This window comes from Carcharodon carcharias, chromosome 14 (genome assembly GCF_017639515.1).
Source record: "Carcharodon carcharias isolate sCarCar2 chromosome 14, sCarCar2.pri, whole genome shotgun sequence".
Classification (NCBI taxonomy): domain Eukaryota; kingdom Metazoa; phylum Chordata; class Chondrichthyes; order Lamniformes; family Lamnidae; genus Carcharodon; species Carcharodon carcharias.
The window spans coordinates 110,310,548-110,325,507 of record NC_054480.1 but is presented as its reverse complement, the minus strand read 5'-3'; the positions used below and the strand labels follow the sequence as shown (position 1 = coordinate 110,325,507).

Genomic DNA, 14,960 nt, shown 5'->3' with positions numbered 1-14,960 from the left:
TACTCCATTCCCTTTGAAATAAAGGCCAACATTTAATTTGCCTTCTCTATGAACTTGTATGCCAGTTTTGTGTAATTCAGGAACGAGGATCCCCTAAATCCTTTTGTGCTGCTACTTTCTGCAGTCTTTCTCCATTTAAATAATATTCAGCTCCTCTATTCTTCCTGCTAAAGTGCATAACCTCATATTTTCTCACGTTATATTCCATCTGCCAAGTTTTTCACCAATCACTTAACCTGTCCATATCCCTCTGCAGACTTTTGTGTCATCCTCACACTTGCCTACCCACCTATTTTTGTGTTATCCGCAAACTTGGTGATAGTACATTCACTTCCCTCATCCAAGTCATTAATGTATATCGTAAATGATTAATTAATTAAGTCAATGGGCTTTTGGCTGGCTCTCCGAATATTCCGGTCCCACCCGCGACATCCTGGCCCAAGTCCATTCTCCATGACCCCACTGTTACTAGCTCAGGGACACGGAGTCTGACAGTAAAGCACCAACAGCGTTCCATCACAGATCAAACTCAGTATAGACCAAGGATCTAACTAGAAATCTTGCTCATCCATGCAGGTCAGTACCACAACACATACTGTGTTTATTCACCAAGTGAAAGGGCTATTTGTAGTCTGTTTCCCTGTTGGCTCTTGTGGAATAGAAAAGTAAAAGCTGTTGTTACATTATAGCAAGACCTGTGCTCATGCTGCTGGCTCTTTTCCAGATGGCTGCAATCGAAAAGCAAACTTGGCTGGTTTTAAGGCTTGTAATTTTACCTTTGGGCTGTAGCATATCGCACAAGTTAGCCACATATCAGGAACTGATACCAACAGCATGAGTCTCACTATAGAAACAGACTACTTGGCTCTATGGTCTAATTCAGACCAGTCTGCTCTATCAAGCTTCCTGGCACCCTGCTTTATCTAACCCTATCAGCAGTACCTCTGATTCTATACCCCTCATGTACTTAACTAGCTTTCCCTTAAAGGGTATCTACACTATTCGCCTCAATTACTTTAAGTGTTAATCAGGTCTAACCACTCTCTGGGTAAAGAGGATTCCCCTGAATTTCCCGTTTGATTTATTAATGATTATCATATACTTATGACCCCTAGTATTGGGGTCCTTTACAAAGGGAGTCATCTCAAGCATCTAAAAGAGCAAGACAATGAATGGCTCCAGGATATTTGCAGTGTATGCATTTGAGGCAGATTTATACAGTTTCAAGTTCTTTATAGGCAGGTCTCACTTGACTGATGCCTTTTGCACAATCATTGCCCTCGATCATTGCAAACTTTGAGTTTCAGTCCGAGTATGTCTTTATATATGTGTCTCCATTAGCACCTTCAGGGCACAAAGATCTGGGGGGTGGCTGGAAAAGAGAAGGACAGGCTAGTAGAATACACTGAATGAAAGCTAACTGCATTTGGCCATTACACTGCCCAGGAATTAGATACACTTAGAATACTCTCTCTCTCACATACACACACCATTTACTTTAAGTCCTCAGTCCTTGTTTGAACATGGGAATACCACCACCTACTAGTTCCCCTGCAAAGCAGATACCATCCTGATTTGGAACTATGTTGCCGTTCCTTCACTGTTGCTGAGTCAAGAATCTGGAACTTTCTTCCAAATAGCACTTTGCGTGTATCTACACCAGATAGACTGCAGCTGCTCAAGGCAGCAGCTCACCACCACCTTCTCAAACGCAATCAGGGATGGGCAACAGATGCTGGCCTTGCCAGCAATGCCCACATCCCATTAAAGAATATACAAAAACGAAACGAAGAGCTCAGCAGCTTGGCAGTCTGCTAGGAGTTTGCATGTTGGATACAAAATAAATTCCAGTGTTACCTCAACATTCTTCAGGGTTTGCTTCAGCACAAAGACAAAGTTCTGGACCTCTTCATTCTTCACAGCCAGGGTAGTGATAATCCTCTTCAAAGTCTCCTGAGGAAAGTTAAGAGGAGCAGGGAGAGTTGGAGAAGAATATACTCATGGTATTCTTTTCCTCTAGTGAAAATAGTATTGCTACCCGAATCATCCACAAGAATCAGCATAAAAGTTTAACTTTGCATAAAGTGAAGTGAATCAGTGCTTTAAAAATCAATTTTTCACTCTAATTTTTATATCCCAAAATTGGTATTACCTGACCAATACTTCCTGATTTATCTCACCTTCTCAATATTGGTGCTCTGCACTACAGGCCTACCACCATTACATTATTTTCTTAATAAATATATTATTACATGATATATTAGAAGATTTTATGCAATTTTTGGCCATTGGTAGCATTATGTCCTGACAGAGCTATGGCAAAGCTATATTTGGCAGTCCTGATGAATCTGGCAAGATGCTATGAAAAAAATTACACGACTACACTATTCAAATGTTATTGGATTGCTGGCTTCAGCAACTAAATCCAATTGTATGGCACACGTGAAAGTTCAATGGCACATTATCCATCACTTATGTCATTGCATTGCCCACAATACTGACTGGGTTATGAATTCTGCCACAGCAATTGCTTAGGTCTCCAAAGCCCAAGTTTCAACTGTTGGAGTTGTCACAGCGCTGCTGCATAATGGTCAAGTTTATGGTTGGGTATGCTCGTTCAATTGGTGCTGCAGCAATCTCAGAGGAAAAATTAGCAAAACACCGAAACGTGGTTTATGATTCACTTCTGTGTGACACTCTACACTGTAAGCTACTCATATCTGTTGTTTATGCATGGGAATTTACTAGTCTTAAACAGCTGTCCCCAGAATATCCCAAGAGAATGATTTATAGGCATCAACTTTGGATCAGCAGTTGCACTCTTGTCCGAGTCAAGCCATGGGATGAAGCTGCACTCTAGAGATTTAAGCACATAACCTTGTCTGACATTCCACTGCAGTACCATGGGAGTGCTGCGACATACTATCTGAAATGCCATCTTTCAGGTGGACTTTAAATAGATCCCACTGCACTATTAAAAGAAGAGCAGAGCTCTCCCAATGCCCATCACCAAACCAACACCAGTAAAACAGTTTAGCTGGTCATCTTATTGTTTTCTGTGGGATCCTGCTGTGTGCAAACTTGCTGCCACATTTCTCTACGTTAATGACAACAATTCAAAAAGTACTTTGTTGGCTACAAAGTTGTGAAGACTCCTATGTAGATACATGTTTGTTCTTTCTTTACTGGTTTTTCTCTGCTCTGCACGGTTTTCCAACCTGTTCTACTCCCAATGCTTAAGCAAGCCCCTGCACAGGATGATAGCTTAAATTAGCAGCTTTAATCTCAGTGGAACTACTCAATTTCTGTGCTGGTGAGAAAGCATGTTGAACTACAGATCAGCTGGAGCACTGAATCGGCTGCTGTTCCACACATCATGTGCTCCATTGGCCAACACAGGTGTTTAAAAAGGTTGCTGTGGGCTGCATTGGAAATGGGACACAGAGGATAAAGACATCCTGGGTATTAGGTGCTATTTGATTGTTTAAAGCAACTATAGCCTTAGATTTACTATTAAACTTGATGTGTTTGGGATTATATAAATTGTTGTTCACTATATTGGAAGCCAGTTTTTATGGAGATGACTATAATTTGTCATCTTAATTTGCTCCCATCCCCAGTGCATCCACTGATGTAATGCAGTTCAGTCCCCCTCAGAAAAAAACAAGCTTTCAGGGATAAAAATCTAGAATCACAGCATTTTTCAGTGTTTAGGTCAGAAAGTTTACCGAAATTCTAGCAAAGCCTCTAGTGATCTCAGAACCGAAGTGATTATTTACAAATTGAGAACTAAATGCATTTATAATAATGTGGTCTTAACAAGACATCATATAAATAGACTCAATAGCTTGCAAATTCTCTCTCTGTTCTACTCCAATCCGAGATCACAGGCGTTCACAGAAGCAATCTCATGTGTGTAATGGAATCTTCTGAGTGTTTCTGTACACCAAGCTGTGCATCCATCACAATACAGGGCAAGCTTGCATTTAACTGAACATTTTCTTAAGTAGCCTCACTCATTTTCCTCAATAACACTTTTTCTCCAAGTGTTACTTTCAAGAAAGTTACAACGCCATGCGCCAAGGAGTGGTACAATATAGCCTGTGCCTCCAGTTCTCCATCCATTCAACTCTTGCTTTAGGCCACTGTACAATGAAGACAGCCTTTCTCTTTCCATTCCACAGGCTCCTCCATGCACCCTCCTCTCTTCCTTCACTTCCCAGGGGCTATTCTTTCCTTTCTCTTCCAAGCACTCTCCAATCCCTTCCTCAGGCCAGTAAAACTATAGGACTTCTCATTTTAATAAGGTCTCCTCACTGGGCTGTAGGTCGCGACCCCTGCACTATATTTAGTACCATTCTCCCATTTTCCATCACTTGGTAGCGGTACGTTGAAATTGGATGTTGGGAAAATAACACTGAAGTAAAGATCCATACTGTTTAAGCTTACTCATGTCTTTGCACCATATATCTAATAATGCTGCCAAAGCTCACAGTGTCTAGGGATACACAGAATGGTCACTTGAGCTAGAAGGTGACTTTGGAATCCTACACCTTTTAAGCAGTTGAAGGAGAAGACAGTAAAATAATCATCTGCACGATATAGCTCATTGACTCCCCTGGGAGTTATGTAGGACCCATGCAGGGCTTGAGGTTGCTGTGCTAGTTGAAATGTAACTTTGGGTTTACTCACACAATTCAGAAAGCCCATTCAGTGATGGGAAGAAAACTGAGAATTTAGTTCAACTTAAATTAAAACAAAGCGTAAAGTATCATTAAATGCCTTTGAGTAAAAACATCTCCTTGCTGAGATAATTGCCTTCCTTATTCAATTGTTGCCACTGAGCAAATGCTGCCAAGATGATTTTACTTGTAGCACAGAGCCAGGGTTAGTGACTACCATGTGTTCATTCACTTCACAAAAACTTCAAATGCTGGAAATCTAAGATAAGAATGTTGGCCCTTCAGTTTGCTTCCATCAGTATCTGAAGAGAGAAGAGACAAATTAATGGCCGATTCTGGAACAGAGTTACAGTGAAAACAATGACTTTTTCACCTCCTCAGATACTGTTGGTCCCTATCTGCATCCCCAGCAGCCTCTAATTTTCTTCTGCGCTCCCTTTGCAGAACTGCTGCTTGTATCTTTCTCTCCGGGCCCCTTTAATGCTGTCCAAGATTCAGGCTCTTGCTGACATGTCTTCCCCTCTCATTGTCTTTGGGGGGGGCGGGGGGGCGCAGGAGAACGCAAGGAAACAGCATTAGGAAACCTCCCCTCAGAATTGTCAGCTCTGGTTAATTTGGGCTCTGTGAATTTGCTGTAAAAGTCTGCAGCTCTGAGCTTTGTGAATACAAATGATAGCAGCACTGCTGTAAAATGGGAGTGCCAATGGTACAGTTTCAGCACAGAAACTGGAATTCACTCACAGAGTGTGGGACTTGTACTAATTTATCCTTCTTTATATGGTCTACAATCAGCAGGTTGCCCACACATCCAAGGTAGCTTAATTTGATTCCAAATTCTGGGACCCACAGAAAAAAGAACAAAATTCAAAGCTTTCCATCACAGAAATTTTCTATTTTAAAATGTCTTGTGAAATTGGCAGAGGCAGTGATAAACTGTTTCCACAGCCCTTAACCATTTTGGTATACTGATTATAGGTTACAAATCAGATTTACAAACTTGACAGACCGGATGAAGTGACTGGTACAGTCTGCAAGTGCACAATTCTGGTTTATATAGAAGCTTAACGATACAGCAGTGCTGACACTCCCTCTAAACTGGTCCATCTTTAATCCAGCTCAGACACAGGCCTTTAACTACCAGCGAGATCCAATTTACTACTTAACTAGGTTAAATAAAAATAACTAATTTCTTAACGGTATATATTAAACACCCTATATAATTCACGCAATATAAAAGGACTATCAGCATATATTGGAATACAAATGAACAATAGTGACCCCACCTGCAGTATTATTCCAACTAATCCATGCCAAGAACAGAATGCACTGGCTCACTGAAACAGCAAAACGCAATCATTTAAAATTACCCCTCCCATTTTCGGTACCGAACTCTGAGCTGCATTTATTTAAAAACAATCTCAACTCTCTATTGATATCTGAATTTAATGATCAAATCAGTCTGCACACGTTAATCAACAGGAAAATGGGCCACAGATCGAAAAAATGGTTTGAAATTCATTTGTGTTGCTGCATAGAAAATGCAAAACCGGGTGGATTTTGCAGATCAATTTTTCTCTCCTTCCCCCCTCCTCAGTTCCCATGCTGAAAGACCAGGTTGCGCTGCAGGTTGGTCCATTCATTGTAGGTGTAACATTGTTACTCTCTCTGTTACCTTATTGTGATCTGCCATTGCGGAATCGCGACTGGGAAATCCTTTCTGTTTCTTGAAAATAGAGCCGGTTGCATTTACATTGCACTGGCTTAGTTTCCCCCCTCGCCTTTAAAATTCCGAACAAAGCACAGTGAGGGCTACCGAAGGGGAGAAAGGGCCTTTCACTGAACAGCACCAGCTCTGCGCAATAGCAGCACACACTACAGCGGATTGTGGGATTTGTAGGATTTGCGGACTTTCACTGTGCCTGTACCACATCCCCACAGCCGGAAACATCTCTACCCTTCAAAGCTTCAGCAAATTACATTCTTTTGGACCACTAATCCTGGGGATAAACTTAATTTATACCAAAATAATAGGGTTGAAGACGGCAGTCCTCTTGACTATTTTCCTGTTTATAATGAAAAAACTAATTCTTATGTCAATATGCCCTTTACATGAGTTCATTTTGGAGTCCAGAGGTTTGACCTTCTAGGCAATCACAGAAGCCATTTTGCCCCATCACTGCCCCCAAACAGCAAAAATATGAACACTAACTAATTTGATTTGGTGATGTTGGCTGAGGTTGAAAATTGGTCAGGATAGGACTCCTCACCCTTCTCCGAATGGTGTTTATCTAAGTTAATGTTTTGTCCAAAGGGCCAATACCCCTTTGGTTCTGCACTGGTGTCTCAGCCTTGATTGTCCACTCAAGCCCTGGTTTGGGGCTCCAACCCACAAAGTTGTGACTTTGAGCTGAGAACTTTCCTAACTGACACAAGCGAAATGTCTGTGGACTTGGAATACATAGTTGGGGTCACATCAGTCTGAGGTCACTATGACAAAAATGGTACTCCGTCCCTCTCCATCAAAAAACTTTAATTCCAAATAATGCTTGAAAAGGCCTCCACTAAGGGAAGGTCTACAAATTAAACCACTGCTAAAAGAAAGAAACATGCTCAAAATATTCAAGTCTACGTTGCCTGTGGTTTTCCAAACTTGAGCTGCGCTATTCCAATTCTCTCCTGGCTAACCTTCCATCTTACACCCTTTGCAAACTTGTGTTCGGCCAATCCTCTGCTATCCACATCCTAACCATAGTTAGTATTGTGTACATATATGGGCTTTGGCTCAAACTCCTGTTCATCTGTCACCCATGTGATTGGAGTCTCCTTATTGGCTCCCTGTTCAGCAACACCATCCCCATTTTCAAATGGTCTCACCTTTGTCTTTGTACTCTTCTCCAGATCTCCAACCTTTCAAGATTTCTTCACTCCTCCAATTCTCTGAAGCTCCTCCAAATTGAGCACAGAGAGAGCAGACCCATGTGAGAAAGGCAGCTGTGGTGGGAGATAAAAACTGATGGCAGAGAGCCCCTTCAACCAGTTTCTATCTGTTAGGGCCGAAGTGTGAGATCAAAGAAAAACAGGTAGGTGATTAGTAGGTATATTTTCTGAGTCTCTTTTGGCTGAGTGGTTTAAATCAAGAGACATTATTACGACTGTAGAATACAGTTAAGAAATTCACTTTTAAAATATTTAACATCCAAATTAATTAATTAAATAGAATAGAGATGGCTGGGCAGGTGATGTGTTGCAGCTGTAGAATGTGGGAGCTGGTGGATGCTGATGCAATCCACGGTGACCACATCTGCAGCAAGTGTTGGCTGCTCAAGGAATTTCAACTCAGAGTCGATGAGCTGGAGTCCAAGCTGTAGACACTGCGACACATCAGGGAGGAGTAGAGTTATATGGACACTGTGTTTCAGGAGACAGTCACACTCCTTAGATTAATTACATCAAATTTTGGCCTTTGGTCAGGGACAGGAGGGTGTGACTGCAAGTAAGGCAGGTATGGGATACAAAATTTAGCTTTGGAGAAGCCTCAGTCAGTGCCCTTGTCCAATAGGTATGTGGTTCTTGCTCCTGGTGCGGACGAGGGCACAGACTGCAGGGAGGATGAGCAAACTGACTACAGCACCATAGTACAGAGTGTCATTCAAGTGGGGGGAGAAAAGAGAAGTGTAGTAGTAATAGGGGATAGGATAGCATAGTTAGGGGAATAGATTCTGTTCTCTGCAGCAAAGACAGAGAGTCCCGAAGGCTGTGTTGCCTACCTGGTGCCGAGGTTAAGGACATTTCTTTTGGGCTGGAGGGGAACTTGGAGTGGGAGAGGAAGGATCCAGTTGCCATGGTCCACATTGGTACCAGCGACATAGATAGGACTAGGAAAGATGTTCTCCTGAGGGACATACAGTTTTTCAGATATATAGTGGGAAAATCCAACTCTGTTCAACATTCTATTGACTGAGAAATAATTGACTGAGCAGCTAAATGAAAAAGCGGAACCATATAGGTAATAATCTCCAGATTACGACCTGAGCCACGTACAAATTGGCGTAAAATAAATAAGATTAGAGGGGTAAATGTGTGGCTCAAAGATTGGTGTGGGAGAAATGGGTTCTGATTTATGGGGCACTGGCACCAGTACTGGGGAAGGAGAGAGCTGTTCCATTGGGCTGGACTTCATTTGAACCATGCTGGGACCAATGTCCTGGTGAATTGTATAACTAGGGTTGTAGATAGAACTTTAAACTAATTGGTGGGGGAGAGTGTTCAATTGAAGGGAAGATTAAGAAATCAAAAAGAAACGAGAGAGCAGAGGTGCAGGGTGGTGAAGAGGCAAACTATAATCAAAGTGTGACAGGAAGGGGCAGAAAATAGCAGAAAAGTGCAGTAGAAATTAGAACCAGAATGTGTAATAATGGCAAAAAGTCAAAGCTTAAGGCTTTTTATCTGAATGCATGCAGCATTTGTAACAAGATAGATGAGTTGACAGCACAAATAGAAATAAATTAATATGACTTAATAGCTATTAGAGACATGGTTCTAGAGTGACCAAGACTGAGAACTGAATATTCAAAGGTATTTGACATTCTGGAAAAATAGGCAAAAAGGAAAAGGAGGTGGGGTAGCTTTGTTAATAAAGGAAGGTATCAGCGCGGTGGTGAGTAGTGATAGGGATGCAAAAGATTGTGATGTGGAATCATTTTGGGTGGAAATAAGGAAAAGCAAGGGGAAGAAGTCACAGGTGGGAGTTGTCTTTAGGCCCCTGAAGAGTTGTCTCACTGTCGGACAAAATATAAATTGGGAAATAATGAAGTTGTGTAAGAAGAGTGCTACAATTGTCATAGGTGATTTTAATCTGCATATTGACTGGACAAATCAGATTGGCAGGGGTAACATGGAAGACAAATTTGTAGAGTGCATCAGGGATTGTTTCTTAGAGCAATACGTTGCAGAACCTACTTGGGAACAGGATATTTTAGATCCAGTAATGTGTAATGGTGGGATTAATAAGAGATATTGCAGTTAAGGATCCTCGAGGGGTTAGTGATGGTAGAATTTCAAATTCAGTTTGAGGGCAAGCAACTCGGATCTCAAACTTAAGTAAGGGCAATTACTGAAGTATGAAGAAAGAGTTGTCTAAAGCAGGCTGGGAAAATAGACTAAGGGGAAGGTCAGTGGATGAGCAGTGGCAGACATTTATACAGATATTTCATAATGCTCAGCAAAAATTTATCCTGGTCAAAAAGAAGGACTCAATGAGAAGGACGAACCACCCATGGTTATCAAAGGTGGTCAAGGAAAGTATCCAATCAAAAACTAAGGCATACAAAGTGACTGAAACTAATGGTAGGCCAGAGGATTGGAAATTTTTTAGGAACCACCAGCAGATGACTAAAAAGCTAATTAAAAAGGAGAAAATTGATTATGAAAGTAAATTGGCAAAAAATATAAAAACAAACAGCAAGAGTTTCTACGGGTATATAAAAAGAGAGTGGCTAAAGTGAGCATGGGACCCCTGGAGGATGCAACTGGAGAATTGTTAATGGGGAACAGGGAAATGGCAGATACTTAAAACCGATATTTTGCATCAGTCTTCATAGTGGAGGACACTATAAACATCCCAAAGATATTAGCTAAGCAAGGAGCTAATAGGAAGAAAGGTCTTGTAACAGTCTCTATCATGAGGGACAAAGTATTTGACAAACTAATGGGACTAAAGGCAGACAAGTCGCCAGGACATGATGGCCTGCAAACAAGTGTTTTAAAGGAAGTGGCTGCAGGGATAGTGGAGGCATTGGTCGAAACATTCCAGAACTCACTGGATTCCGGGAGGGTCCCAGCAGATTGGAAAGCCACTAATGTGATGCCCCTGTTCAAGAAGGGAGGGAGACAAAAAGCAATAAACTATAGGCCAGTTAGCCAAACATTTGTCATTGGGAAAATGCTGGAGTCCATTATTAAAGAAGAAATAGCAGGACATTTAGAAAAGCTTAACACAATCAAACAGAGTCAACAATATTTTTGAAAGGGAAATCAAGTTTGACAAATTTGTTCGAGTTCTTTGAGTAAATAACAAGCAGTGTTGATAAAGGTGAAATGGTAGATGTAACATATTTGGATTTCCAGAAGGTATTTGATAAGGTGCCACATAAAAGTTTATTGCACAACATAGGAGCTCACCGTATTAGGGGTAATGTATTAGTATGAATTGAGGATTGGTTAACACACAGAAGACAGAGAGTCTGGATTAATGGGTCTTTTTCAGGTTGGAAAGATGTAACTAGTGGAGTACCACAAGGATCAGCCCTCAATTATTTACTATCTATATTAAAGACTTGGAGGAGGGGGCAGAGTGTGATGTATCCAAATTTACTGATGATACAAAAAATACGTTGGAGAGAATGTTGTATTGAAGACATAAGGAATCTGCAAGGGGATATAGATAGGTTGAGTGAGTGGGCAAAAACTTGGCAGATTGAGTTTAATGTAGGAAATTGTGAGGTCATGCACTTTGATAGGATGAATCAAAAGGCAGACTATTACTTAAATGGAGAGAGACTCCAGGCAAGTGCAGCACAGAGGGATCTGGGTGTTCTTGTGCATGAAACACAGAAAGTTAGCATGCAGGTGCAGCAAGTAATTAAGAAGGCAAATGGAATTTTGGCCTGTATTGCTAGGGGGTTGGAGTTTAAAAATAGGGAAGTCTTGTTACCACTGTACAGGGTGTTGGTAAGGCCACATCTGGAGTACTGTGTAGAGTTTTGGTCACTGAAAAAAGAAAGGATATATTGGCATTGGAGGCAGTTCAAAAGAGATTCACTCGGCTGATTCCTGGGATGAAGGGGTTGATTTAGCAAGAATGGCTAAACAGGTTAGGCCTTTATTCATTAGAGTTTAAAAGAATGAAGGGTGACCTTATTGAAATGTACAAGATTCTGAGGGGGCTTGACAGGGTAGATGTTGAGAAGATGTTTCCACTAGTGGGGAAATCTTGAACTAGGGGCCATAGTTACAGAATAAGGGGACACTCATTTAAAACTGAGATGCAAATGAAGTTCTTCTCTCAGAGGGTAACGAATGTCTGGAATTTTCTACCCCAGAGAGTTGTGGAGGCTAGATCACTGAAAGTACTTAAAGAGGAGGTAGATAGATTTTTGAAATATTGGGGAGTTGAGGGCTATGAGCAGCTGGCACGAAAGTGGAGTTGAGGCCTGGGGCAGGCAGCCATGATCTTATTGAATGGCGAGGCAGGCTTGAGGGGCTGAATGGCCTACTCCTGCTCCTTTTTCTTATGTTCTTACGTAGACTCTTGTGCATCCCTGATCTTTTTCACTCTACCATTATTGGCCATGGCACCAGCTGAATAGGCCCTAAACTCTGGAATTGCCCCCTAAATCTCTCCACCTCTCTATCTCTCTCTCGTACTTCTTTGACTAAGCTATGAAAAAGTTGAATAAGAATAAAACTGAACAAACCCTTGGCATTGATCTAGGCATCTGAAACAACAAAGGCACACCCAGCCAAATCAATTCTGCAAAGTCCTCCTTATTAACATCTGGGTACTTGTGTCAAAGTTGGGAGAGGTGTCCCAAAGCCCCGCCAAGGAACAGCCTGACATAGTCATACTCACTGAAGCACACCTTACATATAGAAGGTTCAAAAGAGAATTGATATAGCAAATAAGACAGCAAAGGGAGAATTTGAAAAGAGACTGGCAGCTAACAAAGGAGAGAATCCAAAACTTTTCTATAGCAATATAAATAATAAATGGATGGCAAAAAGAGGAGTGGGGCTGATAGGGGCCAAAAAGGGGATTTACATATGGTGGCAGGGTACATGACTGAGGTATTAAATGAATACTTTGCATATGTCTTTACCAAGGAACAAGATTCTCTGTGGGTCATGGTGAAAGAGGGAGTAGTTCAGACAGTTGAAAGGTTTACAAGTTATAAGGGTGGGTATTGGACAGGCTGCCTGTACTTAAAGTTGATAAGGCACCAGGACCGACTGAGATGCATCCAAGGATACTAAGGGAAATGAGAGTGGAAATTGCAGAGGCACTGGCCATAATTCCCCAACCTTCCTTAAACTCAGGGGTGGTGCCAGAGGATTGTTCACAAAGGAGTATAAAGCCCAGCAACTACCCATCAGTTTAACCTCAGTGATGGGGAAGCTTCTAGAAATGATCATTCAGGACAAAATTAATAGTCACTTTGGAAAATGTGGGTTAATTAAGAAAAGCCAGCATGGATTTGTTAAGGGAAAATTTATTTAACTAACTTGTTTGAGTTTTTTGATGAAGTAACAGAGAGAGTTCATGAGGGTAATGTTGATGCAGAGTACATGGACTTCCAACATACATTTGATAAAGTGCCACACAACAGGCTTGTGAGCAAAGTTAGAGTTCATGGGATAGTTGTAACATGGATACAAAATTGGCTGAGCGACAGGAAACAGAGTAGTGATTAATGGTTTTTTGGGATTGGAGGAAGGTTCATAGTGGAATTTCCTGGGGATCAGTATTAGGAACATTGGTCTTCTTGATATATATTAATGAACTAGACCTAGGTGCAGAGCGCACAGTTTCAAAATTTTTGGATGATACAAAACTTGGAAAGATTTTGAACCATGTGGAAGATAATGTAGAACTTCGAAAGGACATAGACCAGTTGGTGGAATTGGCAGACAATTGACAGATGAAATTTAATGCAGAGAAATGTGAAGTGATTCATTTATGGTAGGAAGAATGCAGGAGGGCAACATTTTTTTTTTTTACATCTTTTATGCTCTCCCCACCCCCACTAGAGCTATACCTTGAGTGCCCTACCATCCATTCTTAATTAGCACATTCATTTAGATAATATCACCAACTTTAACTTTAACCTATGTGTTCTTTTGTACTATTGTTGTTGACATCTTTTGATGATCTGCTTCTATCACTGCTTGTTTGTCCCTACAACCACACCCCCACTCCACCTCTCTCTCTCTCTCTTTCTCTCCGCCCCCCACACACACACCTTAAACCAGCTTATATTTCAACTCTTTCTTGGACTCGAACTCAAGTTCTGTCGAAGGGTCATGAGGACTCGAAACGTCAACTCTTTTCTTCTCTGCCGATGCTGCCAGACCTGCTGAGTTTTTCCAGGTAATTCTGTTTTTGTTTTTGTATAAAATAAAAGGTACAGTTCTAAAGTGCACGGTGCAGGAGCAGAGGGATCCAGGTCTATATGTGCATAAATCATTGAAGGTGGCAGGACAAGTTGATGGAGCAGTTAATAAAGCATATGGCAGCCTGGGCTTTATCAATAGGGGCGTAGAATACAAAAGCAAGGAAGTTATGTTAAACTTCTATAAAATACTGATTTAACCTCAACTGGAGTATTGTATGCAGTTCAGGGCACCACACATTAGGAAGGATGTGAAGGCATTAGAGAGGTTGCAGAAAAGATTCATGAGAAGGTTTCCAAGGACGGGGAACTTCAGCTATATCAATAAATTGGAGAAGTTGGGACATATGAACATGTGAAATAGAGCAGAAGTAGGCTATTCAGCCCCTTGAGCCTGCTCCGCCATTCAGTGTCATGGCCGATCTGTTTGTGTTTCAAATCCACATTCCCATCTACCCGAATAACCTTTGATTCCCTTGCCTAACAAGAATCTATCTACCTCTGCCTTAGAAGTATTCAATGACCCCGCCTCCACCGCCTTCTGAGGTAGAGAGTTCCAAAGTCGCACATTGGGGCATTGGCGCCATAACTGGGGAAAGTAAGAGCTGTACCATTGGGAAGGTCTTCACCTGAACCATGCTGGGACGAGTGTTCTTACGAGTCATATAACTAGGGTGGTAAAGAGGGCTTTAAACTAAATAGTGGGGCAAGAGATCAAGATTGGGAAGATGTGATAAATTAAACAGAGAAGACAAGGCATGAGAACAGGGTAGCAATTAGGGAAATGATAATCAGAGCAAGGAGGGATAGAGTATATAAACATATGTGTCCACTAGCAAATAAGGCTAGAGGTTGCAAAAATAGGAAGGAACAGAACTAAAGGCTCTGTATCTGAATGTATATATAATTTATAACAAAACAGATGAATTGACAGCACAAATAGAAATAAATATGTATGATCTGATAGCCATTACAGAAACTTAGCTGCAGGATGACAAAGATTGGGACCTGAATATTCAAGGGCATATGACATTTAGGAAGGACATGAAGCTAGGAAAATGTGAAAAGGTAGCTCTGTTAATTAATGATGACATTGATACAATAGAGAGAG

The 14,960-nt window shown here is 41.3% G+C and overlaps 1 protein-coding gene across 1 annotated transcript in view; it reads right to left on the bottom strand.

Annotated features, from left to right (window-relative positions):
• Positions 1-6,549, bottom strand: part of fsd1 (fibronectin type III and SPRY domain containing 1) — a 41,782-nt gene extending 35,233 nt beyond the window's left edge. Inside the window, exons 1-2 of the mRNA XM_041204697.1 lie at positions 6,355-6,549; positions 1,858-1,953 (exon numbers count right to left, since the gene is read on the bottom strand). Of these exons, the coding sequence (XP_041060631.1) occupies positions 1,858-1,953; positions 6,355-6,372 (114 nt within the window). The 5' untranslated portion in view covers positions 6,373-6,549. The remainder of the gene's footprint in view (positions 1-1,857; positions 1,954-6,354) is intronic.
• Positions 6,550-14,960: the final 8,411 nt, after the last annotated feature.